We start from the raw sequence: 23,770 nt of genomic DNA on the forward strand, positions 1-23,770 counted from the left end.
ACATCTAATGCAATGCACATTGCAGTTAACTGATATCTAATTTCTACTATTCTGGAATAAGCCAGAAATTTAAGGAGGTTAATATTATCAACTTAATTCTAAATGCTCTACAATATGCCCTACATGTGAAGAATAGTTACTAGTAGCACCGAGGGATCTTGAGCAGATAACCCATTGAGTATGATGATGGTCATTATTTAATGGTGATGAAGATGATGATGTTGATGATGGTGATGATGATGGTAATGATGCTGCTGCTGATGAGAATGATTATGTTGATGATGATGATGATGATGATGTTAATGATGGTGATGGTAATGATGATGTTAATGATGATAATGATAATGATGATTTTGATGATTTCCTCCTCCTGCCTCAGTACCAGAGTACCAGGGAGAACCAGATGACATCTCCAGAGCCAAGGCAAGGGAGGCAGCAAAACAGGTCAGATTTCATATTTTGGAATGAATGAACCACTTACAATCAAGTTGAAGCTAGTGTGTCAGCCTTTCTGGGGTAGCCCTCCTATGTTACAATTTTTTGTAGCAGCAAATGATAAATCAAACAGTATTGCAATGAGCATGGCTGACAACAAGCTTTGATTTTTTTTACTACTGTTCATATTAACAAAGAGATTTCTGAGATAAACATATAGATGATGTACTGGTAGTTCCACTCTTTAAATAATAGATAACTTAAATTTATAAAAGGGTGGATGGATTTCTGAACACCACCAACTTTTCTTTCCTTTACTTTGCAATTGCTGTCTGAATCAACCAGGCCAAAAGATGCCATCATGAAATGCTGTCTCATCATTTTTTTCTGTGCAGATCCAGGGCCCCTGTGTAGTAGAAGACACATGTTTATGTTTTAATGCACTAGGAGGACTTCCTGGTCCATACATGTGAGTACAGTTCTTGCATAACAATTCTTGCATAACAGTTCTTGCATAACATTCTTACTCTTTCTCATAGAAAATGTAGCAAATGGATGGATGTAACATTTCTCTTGTTTGGTCAAGAGGGTTTCTCAAACCGATAATCTCTTCTTTACAGAAAATGGTTCCTGGAAAAGCTTGGACCAGAGGGTAAGTAACACCTGATGAAGCACACATAATGGTATTAAAGCAAATCATTATGCACTCAAGAGTCTACATTCTTAAGTGATTGATCCTGAAGAAGGCAACAGCCATTGTTGAAGATTTTATCTGTGTTAGCATTGTACTACCGCATGCACTTTTCTTCATATCAAGAAAAAAATGATAATATGCTGACAGAGTGGAAGGATAGGTCAGCCTCTGCCTTGTGCTCAATTATCGCTACATACTGTCAAACCTGTACTGGAATCATTACAAGGCCCGTTCAGGCCTGTACCATATGCTGACAGGCTTGGAGGATAAGACATTTGCTACATGTTGTCTACATACTGTCAAACCTGTACTGGAGTCAATATAGGGACAGCTAGAAGTGAAATGATATCATGTTTATGCTGTTTTCAGGCCTGTACCGTATGCTGACAGGGTGGGAGGATAAGTCAGCCTATGCCATGTGCACCATGGCATTCTCTCCTGGTAAACCTGAAGACGATGTGCTGCTGTTTAAAGGCATTGCACCGGTTAGTACCAACATTAAGGCCAATTTTGAATAAGATAAAACTAATAATTGTATGTATTTAAAAAGCTTGAAAAATTCTTGGTCCACAAAGTGTTCAACAAACAGATGAAAATTTCTTCTAATGCTGGTCTGTAATTATGACATAGGAAGAAATTTTAGCTGTTTTTGTACCAGTTTAAGCTGGCTCTAGAGAATTATTGTTATCATTCTATTGCAGCAGCATCATTTCTGTCTCTAACAAACCCTCGCACACCCTCTACATTTCTGCAGGGTAAAATTGTGGATCCTCGAGGTTCAAGAGACTTCGGCTGGGATCCCTGCTTTCAGCCAGATGGGTTTGAGAAAACGTGAGTAGACAGGTCCTGATTGTTGTCTCTCTAGGAGCAACAAATTTGTCTGTGTGGCCAAAGTAAGAAAACATGTATCAGCTATCACCACTCTCTGGACAAACTGTAAATTTACAGGTAAAACATTGTCATTCAAAGTGCCATTCTGCAGTTCCAGTCTGCATAGCTCATTGTTATCAAGTAATACTTGGACATCTTCACCAGATAGCTTGATACAATGCCAAGGGTTACGGTACATGACTGAAATGTGCAAACATTAGTTGTTTGATGTTCCAACCTAAAGCTGCTTTATTACACTAAAGGACAGTTACACTGATAACACAATACAGACACAGAAGTCGGTGTGTCATGCCAAAGGGTGGTCATACCAGCTATATGACACAGAGATGTCAAAAGGCAGCCATATACAATATAGATCTCGTAGACTTAACTTTGTTTGAATTTCCACAGTTACGGTGAGATGACAAAAGAGGAAAAGCACGGGATCTCCCACCGGGGGCGGGCGGTACGAGCCATGCAGGAGTACTTCCTTAAACAAGCGGAACAGAACAGCTGATGGCATGGGTCACTGTAGTACTACTGGCTACCTAGTAAATCTGTGATTCTGGTGTTGAAGTATCAGATTCTGCTATTTTATCAGTAATAAAATAAGTTGTACCCTTGTTTGTTCTAGTCTTGTTTTCTTCTTGAATCACAAATAGGTATTGCTTCTGTTTGATATTTCATTCTAACATCCAATGTTTAGGTGACTGTTTTTTGTGTGTTTTATGTCTTGCACTCTTTTGTCACTCCAGATTCCAGAATCTAATACATCTTATGGTTTATCGTATAGAACACTTCAGGCAACAATTGTTTTCCACAATCTTTATTTGTATATAGATATACCAAGTACACATTGTTGAGACTGCACTCAGGCTCGGGACAGACAGACAGATTCTGCTCAGCAGACGCCCGTGTTGTCGTAGTAACCACTACAGGACAGCTGTGTGCAGTACAGACACTGCTCCTTAGCCGTGTGCTCCGGGCAGCACAGGCAGGTCTGGGGGGAAGAAAATAGTGTGAATATCAGTGGATTGATGTAAACCTGCTCATTACTTCACCACTATTGAAGTGGGTGAGGATTTCAGCTTCTTTGCCTGTCTGATTGTGATTAAGAAGTTGTAGTTACTTTTCATAGGAATAAGGCACCATGATGCTTTGAACTTAGCCTTAGCAGCAGGAGTAAAGTCATTTGAATGATCTTATTTCTATTTTTATCATAATGTATGTTGAAGGTTTTTAAGTCTTTCTTTAATGATATTTTCTGTTACAAATGTGTAAAATATATCTAATACAAACTTTGACTAGTTCTTAGATTTTAGTTCAAAAACTACTAATTCATCTTTACTAAAATCTAACAATGATTCTATTAAAAAGAATGTTTTCCCCACCATGAAGAAGTAGTCAGTGACATGGTAGCGAGGACAGTCGCTGTATTGGCTGTTCTGCCCAGCACAGTACACCAGGTACTCGTACCCGTACCCACAGCCGGTCGGGCTGGTGGCCGCATACTTCCGCTGCGGAGCTGCGTCATTCCGGCAGGAACCTGATATCAGCTGCCGCTTGGAGGCAGGAGCAGCATCTGCAAAACAGAACATTTATGCATGTACTTTAGTAAAATCTTAACTTGAAAGTTGATCTGTGTTGGTACAAGTCATTCTTGAAATAATTTTCGACTGACAAAGACTGATGCTGTGCAGTGGAACATTTCGGTGAGTTCAATTTTTTTGTTGGAAATAACAGTTCAACTATTTCAAGACTAAAGTAAAATCTGTACAAGTGACCACCTCTGTGTAAAGACCACTTGGACTTGATGTATACCTGCACTAGTTCTAGAGACCACATCTGCATAAGGGCAACCGCTATTGACACACAATCAAACCTTTAAAAGTGACCACCTCAACAGACAGACCTCTTGACCATTGACCTCTGCATAAGTATCACCTGGTCATTGGTATGCAGTCAAACATGTACTAGTGACCACCTCTGTATAAGGGTCACTTGAAATACATTCAAACCGATGGGTGCCGCCCTACCAGCATGTATATGCTTTAAGAAGGACCTTGACTTGCTTAAAGTAACATATTCCGGCAATGCTGTTATTTCAGCACCAAGGTCAAGAATGCCTCCGTCCTGAAGGTGTCGCCAAAAAACACTGACCTGACGTCTCCGTGAGGAAATCAGCGCCCCCTGTCAGCTTGTCCACGCGGTGCAGCGGCAGGTCCTGGTGGAATCTGCGCATGCGCGGGTCGGACAGAGCGCTGCGGTCCATGTTCTGCTCCAGCACCACCCAGTCGTTCTGCACGGTCACGGTGTCCGTCTCTGCCACTAGGCCGGTACGCTGTGTGAATGACATGTACAAAAGATTTGTATCATTATATGCTAACCCTTGAGACTCGCATTGGACAAAAAAACTTAATGCAAAGTTTCCCGATAAAGCGGCATTTGTATAATAACGTGACACAGCTGCACAGTAATCTCCAAGCAGCTATCGGGGACAAAGACATGTCAAAAGGGCTACACAGTATACAACTGGCCCGTTTAGTCATTGAGATATTGACGTTGTCCCCGATATATCTGTTTGGTGATTAGTTAAACAGAGAGGGCCATCTGAGGCCATTGAAACTTTAGTTTATGCTGAAACTGCTTTTGCCTAACCAAATCGACAATTTAACGAGGATGAATTCAAGACAAACATAAAGTGACAATCAACGTCTCCATATTGCCTTGCTATAAAACCATTACGTAACCACGTTGTCCGATGAATAGCGATAGAGCACTAGCTACGTCTTGTAACCATCAGTACCTCTAGTTGTGACAGTTCCGTCTCCAGCGCGCCGTCCTGCCCCTCCCCTCCGCGCTGTGCCGTGGCCATCAGGAAACAAACACCCCTCTCCGGCAGGCAGTACATGGTTTCGCCCTGACAGTGAAGGACAGATTAACAACCCTTAAAGCAATGTTAAGGTCTCGGTCCATTCAGGAACTCACTCAGGAAGTACAAAATGTAGCATTCACTTGGCGATCGAAGATGATCTTATTTTGTAATATGTTAAACGCATGTCTTCACCTCAAGTGATAATAAGATAACGGCAACCAACAACGGTAAATCAACAATAAAGGGTTTTTAATACCAGCAAGAACACCCCTCTCTATCATGAAGTGTATCTTGTAAGAACATACAAGGAACTCGATGTATGAGTTGGTGGGAAACCTTGGCCATTGGTATTTATTATACACCATGAAGCACGTTTTGTACGTAACGTGAACAGGATGGATGCCTGTATCGTAAAATAAAGAGTTCGTGTTCCACAAGCTCGATCAGGTGGCACGCAGTACCTTTCCGATTATTACTTTCTCACGATTTCTAGTAACTTGTAACATAAATATACTCGTGTCCTCAAAACATGGTTAAAACAATCGCATGTAATACACGTATGCAGTATCAGATAGTGTTATGATAAAGTCGGATGTAAGAGTGGACAGTTCACACCTTTTTGCTTCCATATCTTATCTACGCGTGTTTCTGAGTAGGTTCGTGAGTAAATACAACCAACACGAGATAACCCAGTCGGCATAGGTACATAGGTAAGGACTCTGATAGCAAACAATATCATGATAGCTTAGTAATCCATTGATTTGACCACAAAAAAATCCACCGAGTCAAGAGTGTTGTAAGTAACCTTTTTTATGTCATACCTGTGACGCGAAAACGTTCGATACGGGTGTTCCGGACCGTTTCCGTATCGCACAGGTTCGAAAGGCGTATCACACAGGCTCCATTCGAATAAATCGAACTGTTTCGAGCGGGCCGAATTGGCAATTCGAATACCTGATTCGGACGTTGGAACATTGCTGTTGCATCACTTATTGTTCGAGGGCACCAAATTTGTTCAACTTCTGGCGCATTTCGCATCAAAACATGGGTTTTCTCAGGTGGGTATGACATAAATAAAATAAAATACAACACGGTGTATTCCGCATCACCCTCGGTCTCAGCCCTCCCGCGGGTCGGATCACCCTCCGGCCGTCGGGCGATCCGACCCGCGGTCGGGCTGGTACCTTGGGCAATACGGAATACACCGTGTTGTATTCTATATGTATAACATGGGATTTACCCAGGTGGCCAAACACAGGAGCAAATGTGACCTTCAGAATAGGAGAGTGTGCTTTTTATCTGTTGAAAGGTTTTGGTAATGGCATAACATGTACGTACATATTATGCTACGGTAGACTGTATACAAATACTACTTAAGTGATTGGAGCGCAAATTCAGTTGAACATCTTTTGGGCGTTGCGTGTGGCGTAATTGGTAGCGTGTTGGGCTGGGAACTTTAGAGGTCACGAGTTCGATACCTGTCGTGTCCCCGAGGTTGTGCCCTCGGGAAAGGCACTTTACACCATTGTACTCACTTCCTCCGCAGGTGTACAAATGGGTACCTGACTTTGGTGGGGCAAAAGACTACCTTTACTTTCTGTAAAAGACTACCTTTGCCTTCTGGCTGTACTCTGTGTTTGGCGCTGATAAAATATTGCACAAGTGCAGTGCCACGGTGTCCGTGAAAGCAAAAAAAAAAAAAAGAAGAAAGACAGTAATTTCTATGATCAAACACCAAAGCCTACAGATCTGCGACATTTACTTTGGCGTATTTATATCATATTCAATCGGAGAGCAGAGAGTTTTAGAGAGTCCGTTACCATCCTTTGGCTGGTGAGGACCCGAATGTGGTCCCGATTGTTGTGTGCGGGAACCTGAGGCCAGCCGGTACCCTCCGCCCGCCTCCACACGGATATAGGTCACCCCGTGCCGGATAAAGGTAAACTAGCGTTATATCATTAAGTAGGACCGCGAAAAGTACTGAGAGAGTCCGTTACCATCCTGTGGCTGGGGAGGACCCGAATGTGGTCCCGGTTGTTGTGTGCGGGAACCCCCGCCCACCTCCACACGGATATAGGTTACCCCGTGCCGGATAAAGGTGAACTAGCGTTATAAAGTACTGAGGGAGCGCGTTACCATCCTTTGGCTGTTAAGGACCCGGATGTGGTCCCGGTTGTTGTGTGCGGGAACCTCCGCCAGCCGGTACCCCCCGCCCACCTCCACACAGATATAGGTTACCCCGTGCCGGATAAAGGTGAACTAGCGTTATAAAGTACTGAGAGAACCCGTTACCATCCTTTGACTGGTGAGGACCCGAATGTGATCCCGGTTGTTGTGCGCGGGAACCTCCGCCAGCCGGTACCCTTCTCCAACCTCCACACGGATATAGGTTACCCCGTGCCGGATAAAGGTGAACTAGCGTTATATATGGACCACGGAAAGTACAGAGAGAGTCCGTTACCATCCTTTGGCTGGTGAGGACCCTGATATGGTCCCGGTTGTTGTGCGCAGGAACCTCCGCCAGCCGGTACCCGCCGCCCACCTCCACCGTCTCCTGGAACCGCGCGCCACGCTCGGAGATGGGGATGTGGAACCTCTAGGGAGCGGAAACACACAAGGCAGGGCGGGTTAAACAACAGTACTAATGATAACTTTCCCTCTAATTGTATAGTGAAAACGCGCAACCCGCGCTCACTTTGAAGAGAAAGAAAAAGATCAGCAAGCAGGGATAGTAGACTTCAGTTCCCAAAGCACAGTAGTACTAGTATAAGAAACTGATCATGGAAGAGATGAAGAGAGAGGGACAGAGAGAGAAAGGGAGGAAGAAAGAACGAGAAGAGAAAGGAGTAGACTAGAGGCATATATACATATATATAGAGAGAAAAAGAAAATAGACTAGGCTAGGGGAGAGATAGGGAGACAGATAGAAACACACACAGAGAGACAAACCATATAAGGTACGCAGTACTTAGCGTAGCAGTTGGAAAATAACAAATAAAAATTCATTTGAAGTAACCAGTAAGATACACGTGCCTAAGAAGTCGTAACTTACCCTAGCACTTGCCAGGGCCACGGCACACAGGAACACTAACAGCTTCATCATCTGCATTTGGTAAATATTTGATTCAACATGTTGAATATTTCTCTTATAGCGTCAGTAAGTTCATAATTTCGAAATGTATTTGTAATATTTTTTATAACCAAATGGTAATCTTCAAAGAAATAACCTCCTGCGCATAATGCAAATGTTGCATAATATCGACATACATTGGTACATATCGCCATAATTAGTCAACATCACATCACCAGTCCCTTGACCCTGTGGGTTACTTGGGGTGCCATGAATACCACATGTACAGTTATACCACAATAAATGTCCTTAAATACTAAAGCCTCTGTCACATACGTGGTATAAGACAACAATCGAGAAATTTTCAGGAAAACTTTGGAAATTTCATCGTTAAAACATTCAGCAGACTGAAAAATATTGAGGTGGGTCCTCAATTTGTTCTATGGTACAACTTCGCTGAAATCCTAGAGCAAGTTGCACTACGTGTGTTTATACAGAAATGACTACAACATAAAGCACTATCTTAACTATTTTTAACTAAAAACTTAACATGTATGAAGTTCACTACGTACCGATTGTCCCAATCCGTCCGTTGAAGAAGCGATGTGGGAGTGAATAAAGGTCCTTCCCACCCCGCTGTTTTTGTAGTTATCCGGTGTGTACGTTACCATGGGTAACGGTAGTGGAAGGAATGGCTAGGCCTTCGCAGATTGCCACCTGTTCTGTTCCCTCCGTACGAGTTTCCCTCACATAACCCAGGTAAGGGCGCGGTCACATAGGTCGTGCGATCGTCGTTAACTTTGGTCATTTTGGAGGACAAAATTGTACGTCTCCTAGGCCTGCAAAGTTCAATATCTTGGTATGCTGTTTTGGATCCATGCCGGTGGTTAGTTCTGTCACTGCTTTAAAATGGCATCAAACTCTGACGACGATGGCATCAAAATCGTACGACGATGGCATCAAAATCGTACGACGATCGCACGACTTACGTAACCGCACCCTAGGCCGTAATCAAGACGCAAGACGCAAACCCCGTACGACTGAACAGTAAGGTCTATTCACAAGTATGCCGGGGGCCTTTGATGCGCTATAGGTGAAGCACATTAGCCCTCGGGCACGAACTTGCAAATAAACTTCTTATCTTAATTATATAGGACGTCTTTAACTAAAGTTTGGTACTCATTTTCACCAGAGTGTCGAAAGGAAATTTGAGTTTTTTTCCCCAAAGGCACAACATTGGGGCCTATTTGGGGTTGGTCAACATTTTCCGTCTTTGATATGATACCATGCGATATCTGCATATGGCCATATAATTAATGCATCGATCTTTTACCCCTGTTTACATCGATATTGGTATAGCGAAGGGTTGGATAAAAGGACTGTAGACAAGACGTTAAGAAACTGCTCTGGTTGTTAAAGGAAGGGGTATTTGCACCTGGAACAATATCATATATATTAGACACTGGGAACAAGGTGGCATAAAGAATTTAAAAAAAACAAGCACAATTGAGGCTTCATATTTATAAATCATTTAATGATTCCGACATGCATGACGTAAATGTTGACTTTTTGACTGACATTGTCTTTGACAACTGGTGACACACAAGCGCACAACAGATATAGATATCAAAGAAAAACAGGCAGTGACAATCTCTATACATGCATGAAGAAAACAACACAATACAGGATATTAATATTCTACACCCTTAACAGTAGCAAAGTCTTGTCGATGTCTTCCCTATATTTTGTCCCATCTGCTATTGGAAGTATTTGTTCAACAGTTTGTCTTGCTAATGCTGTCATAACTTTGAAAGACAATAACAGATTGAGATTGGATTTTTGGATAGATCTGCATTTATACCTAGCTAACTAAAGGTAATGTTTCAAGGAATTCAGTTGATAGGAATCCGAAATATGACGAAATACTGCTGTGGGAGATCTTTTTACTGCTTCCGACACTTTTTGCTTCCACTATGAATTTTTCAGAATGGTTTTCAACATCCACGGAAGCAAATAATCATTTCTTCCTCAACACTCCACCTATCAGCGTTTCAGGAGGAAGTTTAACATGAAAGCTTCTTTCCTAGAACTGCATTGTTATGGAACAAGCTTCCTCATGATTGCTCACCCGATAGGTACAACTTTAAACTTTGCAATTCAAAGGTGAACAAACATCTGACGTCACCATGCAGTACAGTAACCCAACTCATTTGAGTGGCTCTCGGAGCATTGTTTTGTGGAGAAATTGATTTAAGTAAATAAAATAAAAAATATCTAGATTGGTGGGTCATAATTCATATGCACAACCAGGATGATTTGAAATTATCATTAAAAAAACTATGCATAAAATCATTATACAATCAAAGACATCAATTATAGCTTCACAAATACAATGAGTTGAAATCTTGGTTTACATAAAAAAGTGAAAAAAGTATGGCACACCTCTCTAGCTAAATTCATGCATAAATGTTACAGTACCCTATTGATATATAGTTAAATATGTCAGTAGTCACACAAATACAAATTCTGGTTTCCTTCTTTGATCAAAAGATTGGAATGCTTCAAAGAGTTCTAAAATCTGCAACAAGAGGTCTCTTCTGGATATAGATTTTGAAGGGAATGTCCATACAAAATGGCACACAAAAATAGCTATACTAACACAACAAACTTACAGCTACAACTGTAGAAAAGAGAAAAGAGGTATGTGTAAGATCAAATACATGTAAAGGTAGCACAAGAGTACATGTGCCCTGCTATTTTTGCTCATTTGAGCCAGTCTGGAAAATGCTGTTCAATTTTTTTGTAGATACACTGTATATAACAACAATTTGTATAACAATATTCCACATAAGCATATATTCTAAAAATTCATTTTCTCTTTATAGAGTATTGGAATGATTTTGGTATGTGATTAAATTGATTCATTGAGCAGAAAAAGTCTTCATGGAAAAAAAGCTTCATGTAGCCAATATCTTAGATGAGGACAATGATTGAATAAATTTTGTAATATATTCTTTGGCATCAAATTACTTTTCGGTGAGAACTCTTACTCATTCACATTTAAAAGCAAGATAATAAGTACATTAAGAGCTTCAAAATACTTCCTATTGTTAAATCATTTAAAAGGATGGTAGTCAGAATGACTTAATCTGGAAACCTGAGACAGAAAATACTGGTAAAGCCAAGATAAACATTCAGACAACACAGTTAAAGTAGTGACCATGGAGGGAATGTTGCAGAACACCACACTTCAGTCTACTGGTTAGCCTAGTACATGTATGTACCACGAATGTTGAGACATGCTGTAGTAAAAATACTGGCTCAAAATATTGTCTATCACCACTTAGTATTACTGTTTGTAAATTAACTAACAAGAGAAGAAGAACTTCTTGGTGAATGTTGAGACCTGGCAGGGCATCTGTTTGGCGGGTTGGGAGCCGACGACGGTGCGGTGTGTCACCCGGTCGTTGACCTCGGTCAGCATGTCCAGCAGGTGGTCGGACTGGAGTTTAGTCTTGAAGACGTCCAGCATCTCAGACAGGAACCAAGAACCTTCCCCCACACGCCTCCAAGCCTTGAAACCTGTAGCCACAAAATGTAATACTAATACAGGCATACAAAGGAGTAGAGTGTTCACCTTGCATTTGGTAGGTCAGGGGCTCAAACCTTTGCCTTTTTGACCCGTCCCACCAAAGACTTTGAAATGTTGCATACTGCATTGACTTGAACACACACCACTCCAGAGAACTTAAGCTTCTTACTATAGTGGCTCTGTATGGCCTCTGGAAATAGAGATGGTGAAGCCTTAAAAAATCCAAACTGTTAACAGAGTGTGAAATACAGGAAGGAAATACCGAAAGACTGTTTTCGAAGACTGTCAAGACAGAAAGTTGTATGTCCTTTGTGTCCTATGGGCAGAAAATTATTCTCATACCTTCCGTCGTGGCATATGCCACCAGGATGTCAGCATCTCTAGGCGTGGTGACGGATCGCATGATGTCAGACATGTCCAGCTGTCCCTCGTCCCCCGGTTCCTCATCAGCACGGTCCACGCCCGGCTGTTTCTTCTCACCACGGCACGCCTGGATAATAAACATCTTTGGACTCCCTGGAACGGATTTAAGATTTGATTTATTTATGTACAAATACCATAATCTCTAAACAGATGTTCAAGGGAATACACAGACATTGGAAAATGCTTGAAAAAGCCATAATGTCCTTATTGTCCTCATGTATACCATGCTCCCATTACTGTGACTGTTCTCTCTCTTACCATATCTGCTACTTCTCTCTGATTTTTTCTGTGGTAAACCTGATATACTGGACTGCATCACCCAGTTCCAGTGCACTGTGAACCTGGTAACACCTACCTCCAGTGCACTGTAAACCAGTCAGTATAGCACTGACGAAACGTTGGCTCCTCATAAAATTTATGGTCGTGTTTCAAGATTGTGGTTTAAGTTTACCAACCTGATGAAATTATTCACTGAGGTAAACCTGAAAGTTTGCATCTCTGATTACTTCCCAGGAAAATGTAGTTTGGTGCCTAGAAATGTTCAATGGCCTTGCACTGAGTCTGGGTCCATGAAATTTGCATTTGAGGATGAAAGAGGCTGCCTACCTGCCATGCACTTCAGACTGTCCCCCAGGAAAGGTGCCTGCAGCTCTGCAATGGAGACCGTCTGGTTGTCCTGGGACTTCACTCCTTCCTGTGGGGAACAGAGGGTTTAACTGAGCTGGAATCTGATTCAGAATCAAATTTCCTATATTTTCAATTGCAATATTGCTGTAAAAACATGCACGCACACGCTATCACATACAACAGTATCAATACAGATGAATTCTTTAATTAGTAAGACAGACTACCAGACACTAAACACAGGGGCAATACAGGTTAACTGCAAGTCTACATATGACCGTTACAAGTCCCAACTAATTATTAAGTGTTCATTATGTGGAGTTTTTTTTTTAATAATGCACCAGACTAGTCTGCCCAAATGATCATAAACAGCCCAGGCCACAGGTAAAAAAATGGATATTTCCATCAAGATATTGTATAACACAGGCCACTCCAGGATCTACCAAGTATAAAACATTAGAAACTATGTTCAAGGAGAAATGATGTGGTCCTACCTTGTCTCCATGGCTGGACACAATACAGATGAAGCAGGAGTACTTGTTTTTGCCTTTAGGTGTCTTCTGGAGTTCCCGCTTTGTCAATTCCAGTGTGTCCATCATCTGGTCCTTAGTCAGGTCCTCCTCTGTGGTGACTTTGTAGTTTATCTTAAGGAAAAAGTCTTCCAGACCTTCAACATCCTTGATGGAAGCTGAGGGAAGGAGTGAGATGTCTCAGATCACATTATTCAAGTCTGCTTAGTGAGTGTAGGTCAGACACAAAGGAAAGATATGAACTTGAATCTGACAACATATTTCTAGAAAAAAAGCAAGGGAGATAATGGGATTGAAGCTGATCCCCCTTCCCCCATGCAGGGTGTGGAGTTGAAGAGAATATCAAGATAAAATTGGCATTCTAAGGTTTCCTGGGGGCAAAATTACTGTCAGACAGGTCGGAGTTGAAGATTGTGGCCACATGTGACCTAGTGGCATCCCAGGTCAATCAGAATGGTATGCATGCACATGGTCAGGGCATGGGTGCAGTGCCCTATGTTCTACTAATTATTTCCATTTTTCTTCCCTGAAACATTGTATAGCAAGGTACAGAAGGTCTCAAACTTTGTTTCTTTATAATTTTCCAGGTTATATTACTTAGCCTCACCTTCCCGTTCTTGTGAGAAGTTGTTGATGATGAGAACGTATCCTTTGCCTGGTTTGTAACAGTCCTCTCTCCCTGCAACCACCACAGGATCTGTATGGGTGAACCAGGTGACAGTCATGATAGGTGTAACAAATATCAGAATTCTACTGGGTATTCTAAAACTGCCATTAAAAAAACAGCATTATCAAGGCCTTCTATCAAGACATTCACGAGGTTTACTGATGCTTCAATAGAAAGTTTCTATTATATATTACCTTCACAATTTCTTAACTTGGTGGTCTCAGGGTAGCCTGCAAATTTTTGAGTGTTGCTGTTACTGTCCAGTATATTGTGACCTTAGGCAACATACATTACCACTTTTCATAATGCAACTTTAAGGAATCTCCAAATTCTGTCTTCACAAAACATATCAGGCATGAAAAACAAAACATTAGCAAAAATTAATCAATCCGACATATCATGCAAAGCACAGAAATAGTCTAGATTACAACATGCAGTATGTACAGATAGTTTTGAAAGAAGAAAAGCAAAGCTGACTTACTGACAAACTGATACATGATTCAGAGAAAAGGGTACTCACTGTTCCTTTTAAAGAAGTGGCCTATTGCAGCATAAAGGCACAAAATCTGCAATTATGCAGTTAAGGGCAGCTATGTATGCAGCAGACAGCAACATAGAAGAAGACAAGAAAACAGCAAGACAGAAAGATTCAAATTATTGAAAATCATGAAAATGCAAGATAGAAAGCAACTTAGCAAATTTAAATGAAATCATAGCTGTTCAATACAATTTTCTACTCACAGATTCATACAACTGAGAGTGCTGTCTTTTGATATGCTATGTTTAAAAAAGGTTTATGATAAATATAGGGATGTAGCACTTAAAGTATGTCTACTGATTTGTGTAAATGATAATGGCATTAAACTCTCACTTCAAGGGACAGTGCTGGACAGAGCTGCTTGAAAATGCAGACTGTCTAGCAGACCAATCCGGCCTTGTGTCAGGGACCCCTACAACAGTATAATGAACTATTTACATCTTCTGTGCTCCTGTATAAAACTTCCACTACCTTTTGAGACACAGAACTAAGCATCATAATATATTCATGTACCTTTTGTCATGATGTCATTGTCATCAAAGCTGGACTGGGGAGACCTTGGCAGTGACTTGCTGCTGGACTGCCTCCTCAGCTGTTGCCTGGGTGACATGGAACTGTCAAATGACATCTGGTTGGTCAACGAGGTCTGGCGTCTTTCAGCCGACCACTCCCCAGGAGGGCTCATCTGTCCCTCCAAGCTGGGGTTGCTGTCCAGCGAAGATGACGACCTCTGACCCCATGACCTCCGTCGTTTATCCGCGGCTGACTCCCCAGGTTGGCTCGCCTGCCGCTTGAGAGGCGGGCGGAGGGGGTCATAGAGCTGCGGAATCTCGTCGCTGATATCACAGCCTGGGTGAAAGGGAAAAGTAGAGGTCACTAGTACATGATGAGGCAGTTACTCAAGTAACTGGATATGATTTTGGAAATGATCACAATGAAACCTTTCAAGTTGTGTCCACTACCATTCGTCTGTGACACTGAGCAAGGTAATCTGTCGAAGCAAACATTTTTCTAACCAAAAAGAAAATGTAGATTGATGCAAATGAGAAGAAGACAAATTTAAGGTGAAGACAAATTCAAACTCCTACAGTCTAGAGTCAGAGGTTGGCCCACAAACCACAACTGCACTACGTTGTTTCAGCCACAACCTTGCAACACTACAAAACCTTCTTTCCTTTGAGTCCCGCAGTTGAATTAGGTTGTGGAAAAAATAATTTAAAAGCAAGTTACATTACCTGCTTGTTCAAGCTTGTCCTCTGTTTCTTCCACATCTTTGATCAACTCTGGCTGCTCCATTTCTCCAAAGATGTCCTTTAGGACCCGATAGCTGTCACATGGCAAAGAAGTTTCACTTTGGTACTTTTTAAAATTGAAAGCTGTTATTATGTAATTATGGGTTAGCCCGCTGCAGTATCAACTGAAGCCAAAGAATATATGTTGAATGCCAGAAGGTTGTCCAATTTTGAAAATGACAGTCCGTCACATGTATGCAATTGATATCTACTCTGATCTTAAAATCTAACAGGACCTGGCAACCACCATTAAGCATTGGCCATTAATTGTTTGATGGCTTATAGAACATCAGGCATATTTCTACCACTTTTTCCCTGGACTCCCAGCTCTCATGTGATTCTCCGGATTAGCAATGAGAGGATTTAATGAAAGAAAAAAACAGACATTCAAATGCTCACCATCCTAGCTTGATCTTGCCCTTCCTCTGTAGTTTGTCCAGTACATCAGATGGAGTGAGACATTTGGAGGCCTCCCCCGGGCGCAGACCCTTCCCCTGTGCAATAGAACGGAATTGTCGGAAGTCTTCATCTGACATCTCCTTGTTGAGTGTCTCGAAAAGCTGCCGGTGGAGACTCCTGTGGACGTCCTCCATAGTTACGGGTGGTCAGGTTTCTTTTGTCCACAGATATCTGAAATTCAACACATTTCAAGTACTGTAAAATGTATTCATCAGACTGATAATCATGAATCTGAATTTTAATATTAAGCACCTTAACAGAGATCAGAATGCATGTGTGGCAACAGGAATTGTAGGTAATATGTCAAAGGTAAAGGCCTCGCTTAAAAAAAACAAAAACGTGTGGACGTTGTTATGCAAATCAAAACAATGGTCGAGACAAGAACTGTTTTCTTTTTCACTTTCAGGGCCTTTGATATATTACCTTAAGAATTCTTGTCACCACACATGTGCTCTGATCTCTGTGAAAGAGCTAATATTACATTTCAGTAATTCACAAGAGATTTAAGGCTGTAATATTTGACAATATTTGGTTTACTGATGAAATACAATAAATATAAAATGACATAGATGTAACTGTTATACATGTCAGACAGCTTACAGTACTATTATATGCAAAATTGCTTGTTTAGTAGGAACATTACACTGGTTTGGGCTGTCACACTTGAAACAACTCTATCTTAGGAAATTATAGTAACTCACTAAAGCGTGGTTACAATTTGCCCCCATTGTACACGTGTGTAGTGTGGATGACCACTGACAAATTATCACATATTAATACTCTGTATTTAAACTATTTCAAAAGACATATACTAGTATTAAAGTTAGCAGACTTGTCTGCTTTCAATTTGATTCTTGTGAGATTGGTTAACCACAACATGACTGAGCGGTATGAATAAAGGTTGAAGTTTGATTTGTTGATCAGATGATCACACCAAGTTGGCTGTTTACCTTTCAATTTTGTAAACAAAAGGGGGAGGGCGTCTTTCACGGGATAGATAAAGTTCAAAAGAATCCACTCTTACGTAAAATGAGTAATGCCTCTAGAGTGTTAAAACAATTCATCAAAAATGAGAGTAAAACCTCACCAAAACAGATGTGTCCAATTGGCAGCGTTCCCGGTCTAGACGAAGTAGATTTGAAGTCCAGATGATCTGAGACTGACACGGTACCACACTTCAGCGCAAACAGACGCAGTTTGCACTCTTACGGATGTTGTCTTAGCCTCTACGGAAACTTAAGTTTCTACAGCTATATCTTCTCTTGTTGTGGCGTGTAGAAATTACGCAGAGGTACCGCCCCCTCCACCGAAAATAAGCCTGGAGGACTTTCTCATGACATTACACCCCCGCCATTTTACCCGGGCACTTCCGGGTTGACAAGACCGCATAGGCGGCACCGAAACCAGCTGAATTGTGCCTCTGTATGCAGGTAAAATGCACGGAAACGAGCTTTTTAGTTCCTTAACATTATCAAGACTTTCCAAAAATCTTTCTTAGTAAGATAGAGGGGAGAAAATCAACCAATATTGTTCCTTTTCGGCGAAGAGGTTACTTGTTTTGGTCAAGCGTCGTAGAGAGTTCCCGGAAAAACAAAGGCCCCATATCTCGCCGTTCGACCACCTGTTAAGGCAAATGGTGGACGGGCCAACATTTGTATTTCAAATAAACCGTGTTGTAGAAGCGTACATCGTTTTATCAACGACAAATAGTTGGTAATTGCACATTAAGGATGCTTTATATTTAACTAGAGCTCCACGAAACACATACCTTCGCCAAACCATCAAGTTTTTTTATGGAGAATGCCTTCACACCAAAATGGACAAATTCCTTACCATCAATCACTTCTGCCTAAACAAGATAGTGCACAAACAAAGAACATAACGTTAGTACTTGCAAAGTGAAAAGTAATAAACAATGTACATACCAAAAATACTGCAAATCCACCAACCCCTCCTTGACTTATTCTCTTCCAAAGATAACGACAAATTTAAAATCGCCCACTGCAGTTCAAAACAAGCTGACAGGGGGTCAAAACTTACACGACTTAATTACTTCCAGCCCAAAGACGTAACATCTATTATCATAATACCGGTACGTTTACGACGATTTCTCTAGCCATACTGATTTGACAAATTGTCAACGCATCATTTTCTCCAGTTACATGTTGCTGGTATCACCCTTGCCACTTCTTCTGTGAAACTTTTCTGCCACTCTTGTCCTGCTAAAAGCGTAATATTGTAATTGTAACACGCCGCGGAATTGCACGGCGAACGGGCGCGTGGTTGGGAGGGGGTAAAAAATACCGGTAGGAAGAAACACGGCATAATTAACTGCCGCTATGTACATTTATACATCCTCTGATGTTCCTTCCTTTTCTGTCAGTAAATGCATAAAACATAAACCTGCATGAGCATACAAAATGTCATGAGAAAACGGACGTATACTGTCAAGAAATTTCATTTAACTTCTGTCCGTCACAACCGCTATGACGTAACACTTCACTGCTAGCGTAGATATAAAAATGGCGGGAAAATGGCTGCGTACGTTCAATTTTGCCCATTCAGTCGTAGATCCGGGCTATTATGCAACGGTTCTTCACACTTTTACATGAGTTGTAGGTCACCAACAGAAATTCAAGATTGTTGTTGAATCATGTTCGTCTTGTGCCGTGAGCATGTGTAATTATGATCTGTAAATTTGGCAATGAATGTGACAGTGTGTTCGTCCCACGACGAGCTGCCTACCCCGAAAAAGATACTGAAAACTTTTGGACTTGTTGTCTTCGAATGCATTGTTATCAATGCTTTGTAAATGATGTATTGGACACCTAGATGTCTGAAGTGTGCACAGCTCAGAAATAACTATTGTTGCATGTGTAGATCTCTTTAAGTTCCAGTATTTTTAATCTACCGGTATAAGTCTTACTACCGGTATTATGCCAATGCATGTTACCCACTACCCCCAAATCCTAGACCTGCCACTTGAGGATAACTTTAACGCCAGCTTCGACGCTCCACTGCAGTATGGAAACTTGTCGCCAAGACGCCCATTAGCGAATTTGACCATCGTTTTCTAAACCCCTAACTAACTACCAAATATAATGCAAAACGATGCACAGCGTCAAAAGTAATCTTGTCCGTAAAATACACACACGCACATACTCACCCCGCTGCACTCACGACAGAAAGTGCCAGGAGTACCATTTTCGTACAAAACCTTGGTATACGCAACCGCTACTCAAATACCAAATATCGTGACATTCCATCCACAGCCACAACCGCTACACACCTACCAAAAATCACAAAGTTCCATCCACAATTTCTCGAGTTATATGCTGTTGACGTACATATAGACCCATCTCACTATGGGATAACCGAAAACATACCCTTCCTTCTTGTAAGAAAAAATCCCCTGCGCTACCATACAAGCTGCTATCAGTCCCAAACCTCTGTCACCCCTATGTCTATCTAATATCTACCTACCACCAAAAATTAAAGACATCGTAAGATGAAACAAATGCCCAAAAGAAAGTTCCCGCAGGTTCCGTTACAGTATCATTTAAAACCGCTAGAGGGCACACATTTCAGATTTATCGAGCTCTTAGTTACAACTAACCACCTGCCAAATATCGAAACAATCGGCAGATGATTATAAAATTATAGATTATTGCCACCAAAGTACGCACGAAACCAGGCAAAAACATCTTATACGCCTTTGTATTAAATATGCCTTCTGTTAATTAAAGGAGCAAATCACCTCTTCTTTAAGTGCAGAGATAAGAGAACGCGTGAGAAAATTCGGTGGCACTTCTGAAATCACACATGCGGCACATTCTTCCATATTTGGTTAGATGTATATTGTCTGTCTTCTTTGTCGGTTGTAATCCCTAGCGCGCCATGCTTGTTGTTTTAATATAAAATAACGGACACGTCACACTCATCCCACCATCGGTAGAGACCGAACGGTTCATCGAGTCGAATCGTAAGTTCCTTTTAATTAGTTTTAGTATTTCTCAAACAAATCGTAGATTAACATTCAAATGCAAGTCAAGGATACCGGGTAGAATACAGGGCACAAAAGATGCGAATGTCAGTAATGCATGGAATTTTATGGGAAATTGGAGGGGAAATATACCCCAAGAATTGAAACCATATAAAACGGACCATCAAATCTTAACTCGTTCTGTCAACTTGCATCAAACGCTGCTTAAAAACTTTACACGGCTAGTTTGCAAAAAATGCAAGAAAGGAATTTTAATGGTCTTTCACCGTGGGAAATCGCGCACAGTGTGCTATCTCTACCGCCCCCCCTTCCGTTCCCATCTACGGAGGAGAATACTTTGTTCTTGGTATATTTAAGTGGAAAAATCGTACAAATTCTTTTTGTGAGTGGGTTGTTCTGATCTTCGACATGTATAGTCCGATTCCGCTTAAAGTCGGGCTCAGAGCCATTGAGAATCAAACAAGTAAAGTTAACAAAGCGGCCTAGTGTATTCATGAATCATTTTGTGTCGAGAAAGGGACCAAATTTTGCAAGTCGTCCTTTCTACCTGTTGCGATCCAAAAAAATGTAGTCTTGTGTAAGATTTACGTGCCTCCTTCTAAAGGATGTACTGGTTATCACCCGGGTATGTTAAGTACGCTTGTAAAATTCACACGAGGTCAAAGGCCAGTCCGTAGTTGAGGTTTCAGAACACAGTATTAAAGCGCAACTCCGCCACCAAAAGCAGTTCGGGTATAAAGTATTGTGTTACAGCCTTTGAAAAGGCCGTAGCTATTCTTCTGTGCATAACAGCATAGTGGAAACTGTGCTGAATGGTAGAGGAATATGCCATCAGTTTTAAGTTTTTGTAGTTGTATGAGTTGGAGTATACGATGTGTCTTCGGTCGGCAGAACTTTGCGCCTTCATACTTATAGAACAGTCCCATAATAAACTCACACCGTACTGTCAGTGTCCGCCATTTTGAATTGTTAGCATTAATGTATGGAAGTATCGGCACTGTTCTTTTTGACTCAAAAAGGGGACTTAAAAAGCTTGTAAATCACGGAAACTTCGTACACATCAATGGGACACCTGCTTGAACATGTTTGTTGCGGTAGGTTTAGGTGTCGTTGCGTGACGGCCGATATTTTTGTGGATATATTGGGCATTCGCTAAAAAAGACAGTGTTTGCTAAAAAGACCATTGAAAATTGTCAACTTTGATTTATGTCACTTTGGATCAATGGATTGACGTGAAACTCAGGATTAATGGATGGGATCACAACGTGGACATATTCCAAGCAAAAAATATGAGATTCGTGCAGCGCTGACTTTCCCAGAGTGGGCGTTTGTGGGCATGCGCTAAAAAGACAGTGCCGTACTTAATCATGTAAATCCCAAAGGTGTTTTGCTACCTTGAGGGCTCGTTAAACTCGCTCGGACGCAGCGCAGTCGCAGTGCACCAGTGACGAGGACGCAAAAACATAACAGAAAGGGGGTGTGAGAATCTGCCATTTTAACCAATGAACGTTACAACGTGGAAAAGTAGGAGCTTTTTAAACCTCAACTAAATGTAGTGAGGTTGGGTGCAGGTCTTACACTACCTATATATCTAAAAAAAGACTTTGGTTATCATTTAGTATATCGTTATGAGAGATTGACTACTAATATGTATGGCATTATGTGTGCGCATTGTTTTTGTTACCTGAGTCTGTCAATATGAAAATAGATCAAGTTTCGTTATACGATTTACAGGAGTGCACAAAGAATGGAGAAGTTTGAGGGCAAATGGCTTCTGTCTGATCTGGACTTTGACCAACTGAAGAAACTGTACATGTCTAAATTTGGTATGTATCTTTTACAATTTTCTATTTTCCTTTTCCAGCAAGAATAAAATATTAATATAGATCCAAAATCTTTTAGCTTGGTGGGAAAATGTCCAACAGTAGACAGTTTTGTTTTCGTTAACTACACCCATGTCCACAAAACTCATCCCCGCCACGTTGGTCCCCTACCGACCAAGCCACGTGACCCCTTACCTGACAAAACAACAGATCTCTCTCTCTCTCTCTCTCTCTCTCCCTCTCTCTCTTACTCTCTCTCACGCTCTCTCTACTATTTCCCTACTGTCTCTTTTTCCACGGTAACTACCAGTAACTAGTCATCCTTTTCCCACATTGTGTTCTACGATATATTTGTATTACATTTTACCATACATTTTGGGTCCTAAAAGTTGATTTTGATTGAGAAATTATTATTTCACTCGGAAAGGCGCACATGAAGCTCAACTAAACAAGGACAAAGAAAAGTGGATGACAATCTACCTGGAAGTGACTGAAAAAGGGACCCATTGGAAGGTGCGCTTTATTGCTACATACATAGTATAAACTTGATGGTAACATAAAATTTGTAATCATATAAGGTATATATTAAAATGTGATTAGAATTATCAGGAGATATCAGGTTAAAACAGTTGTGACCAAAGACCTTCGCTAATGTCAAACTGTGCAGATTCAGTATTCATTAAATGACGAGAATCTATCGTTTTCGGTATGCCACTTTATTGGCACAGGAATCGAGCAGTCTCCAATGCAGCTTGTGACGTCCCCGTCTCGGTTTAGTGATGGTCTAAGGGCCTTGATCTTTACTGATCGTTTTTTTTGTTTTCTTTAGCATGCCAATGCTCCAAATGGAGATGTTGGGCGTGTATCCTTTTCGGTATGCCACTTTATTGGCACAGGAATCGAGCAGTCTCCAAGACGGCTTGTGACGTCCCCCGTCTCGGTTCAGTGATGGTCTAAGGGTATTGATCTTTACTGATTTTTTTCTAGCATGCCAATGCTCCAAATGGAGATGTTGGGCGTGCATCCTTTTCGGTATGCCACTTCATTGGCACAGGAATCAAGCAATCTTCAAGACAGCTTGTGACGTCCCCCGTCTCGCTTCAGTGAGGGTCTTGATCTTTACTGATCGTTTTTGTTTTCTTTAGGATGCCAATACTCAAAATGGGCGTGTTTCCTTTTCAGTATGCCACTTCATTGGCACAGGAATCAAGTAATCTTCAAGACAGCATGTGACGTCCCCCGTCTCGCTTCAGTGAGGGTCTTGATCTTTACTGATCGTTTTTTTTTTTTTTTTTTAGCATGCCAATGCTCCAAATGGAGATACAACCATGAAGTTTGACACGACAAAGTATACGTGCGAAGTCAACCGCCCCAGCAGGAATGATAACATTAAGGTAAGAAAAAAATTCTTATGAAAGAAGTTAGCAGGGCACAGCCCACCAATATAGTCCCCTATTCAAATAAATACATGGAAACATGTAAGAAAAGGCTGTCAAAAGTTACTTACAGGAGGTTTAGTCAGTAAAAAAAACTCACATTGGCGGCATAGTCTTACTTGAAGTGTCCATTTAGAGATTTGGAAACATTTTATGCGCATGCGGTGCAAAGGTCAACACCACAGCCGAACTAACTCTTGACCTCTTGACTCTTGACCTCTAGAAGGGACATGAAAACATGCAAACTACACATATTCTAGACTGTCCAGGACACCCCAAACATTGATAAAAAAAGCCTAGTTTTTTTCACACAAAATAGAATAGCCAAAACACTGACCTATTATTTTCAGCTCCAAAATGCCAACCTTTCTCTAGAAAAAGGTTTCCTATGCTTACTTCTAGCAAACTAGGTTAAAATTCCACCCAATATGCATGCCTT

At 41.2% G+C, this 23,770-nt stretch overlaps 4 protein-coding genes across 5 annotated transcripts in view; 2 read left to right on the forward strand and 2 right to left on the reverse strand.

Moving 5' to 3' along the window:
• LOC118421903 (inosine triphosphate pyrophosphatase-like) overlaps window positions 1–2,580 on the forward strand; it is a 3,303-nt gene extending 723 nt beyond the window's left edge. The window contains exons 2-8 of the mRNA XM_035829408.1: window positions 213–314; window positions 380–444; window positions 831–904; window positions 1,056–1,087; window positions 1,499–1,614; window positions 1,884–1,960; window positions 2,411–2,580. Of these exons, the coding sequence (XP_035685301.1) occupies window positions 213–314; window positions 380–444; window positions 831–904; window positions 1,056–1,087; window positions 1,499–1,614; window positions 1,884–1,960; window positions 2,411–2,516 (572 nt within the window). The 3' untranslated portion in view covers window positions 2,517–2,580. The remainder of the gene's footprint in view (window positions 1–212; window positions 315–379; window positions 445–830; window positions 905–1,055; window positions 1,088–1,498; window positions 1,615–1,883; window positions 1,961–2,410) is intronic.
• Window positions 2,581–2,854: 274 nt separating this feature from the next.
• LOC118421904 lies at window positions 2,855–8,615 on the reverse strand. Its single transcript, XM_035829409.1, has 7 exons — window positions 8,517–8,615; window positions 7,927–7,977; window positions 7,336–7,470; window positions 4,806–4,919; window positions 4,160–4,340; window positions 3,391–3,581; window positions 2,855–2,999 (listed from the first exon to the last, which is right to left on the reverse strand). The coding sequence occupies exons 1-7, from the start codon at window positions 8,613–8,615 to the stop codon at window positions 2,901–2,903; spliced, it is 870 nt and encodes a 289-aa protein (XP_035685302.1). The 3' UTR covers window positions 2,855–2,900.
• An 855-nt stretch (window positions 8,616–9,470) lies between these two features.
• Window positions 9,471–17,476, reverse strand: LOC118421071 (caspase-3-like). The gene is made up of 9 exons (XM_035828237.1): window positions 17,157–17,476; window positions 16,010–16,240; window positions 15,554–15,645; window positions 14,832–15,167; window positions 13,721–13,810; window positions 13,078–13,271; window positions 12,566–12,653; window positions 11,879–12,052; window positions 9,471–11,526 (listed from the first exon to the last, which is right to left on the reverse strand). The coding sequence occupies exons 2-9, from the start codon at window positions 16,201–16,203 to the stop codon at window positions 11,312–11,314; spliced, it is 1,383 nt and encodes a 460-aa protein (XP_035684130.1). The 5' UTR covers window positions 16,204–16,240; window positions 17,157–17,476; the 3' UTR covers window positions 9,471–11,311.
• Window positions 17,477–19,968: 2,492 nt separating this feature from the next.
• LOC118421056 overlaps window positions 19,969–23,770 on the forward strand; it is a 7,168-nt gene continuing 3,366 nt past the window's right edge. For both annotated transcript variants that reach the window (XR_004831802.1, XM_035828220.1), the window contains exons 1-4: window positions 19,969–20,051; window positions 21,807–21,898; window positions 22,323–22,408; window positions 23,194–23,289. Coding sequence is in view for 1 of the 2 variants with exons in the window: in XM_035828220.1 (XP_035684113.1) it covers window positions 21,820–21,898; window positions 22,323–22,408; window positions 23,194–23,289 (261 nt within the window). In the remaining variant the exon portion in view is untranslated. The remainder of the gene's footprint in view (window positions 20,052–21,806; window positions 21,899–22,322; window positions 22,409–23,193; window positions 23,290–23,770) is intronic.

Source organism: Branchiostoma floridae, chromosome 8, assembly GCF_000003815.2.
Source record: "Branchiostoma floridae strain S238N-H82 chromosome 8, Bfl_VNyyK, whole genome shotgun sequence".
NCBI classification, from domain to species: Eukaryota; Metazoa; Chordata; class Leptocardii; order Amphioxiformes; family Branchiostomatidae; genus Branchiostoma; species Branchiostoma floridae.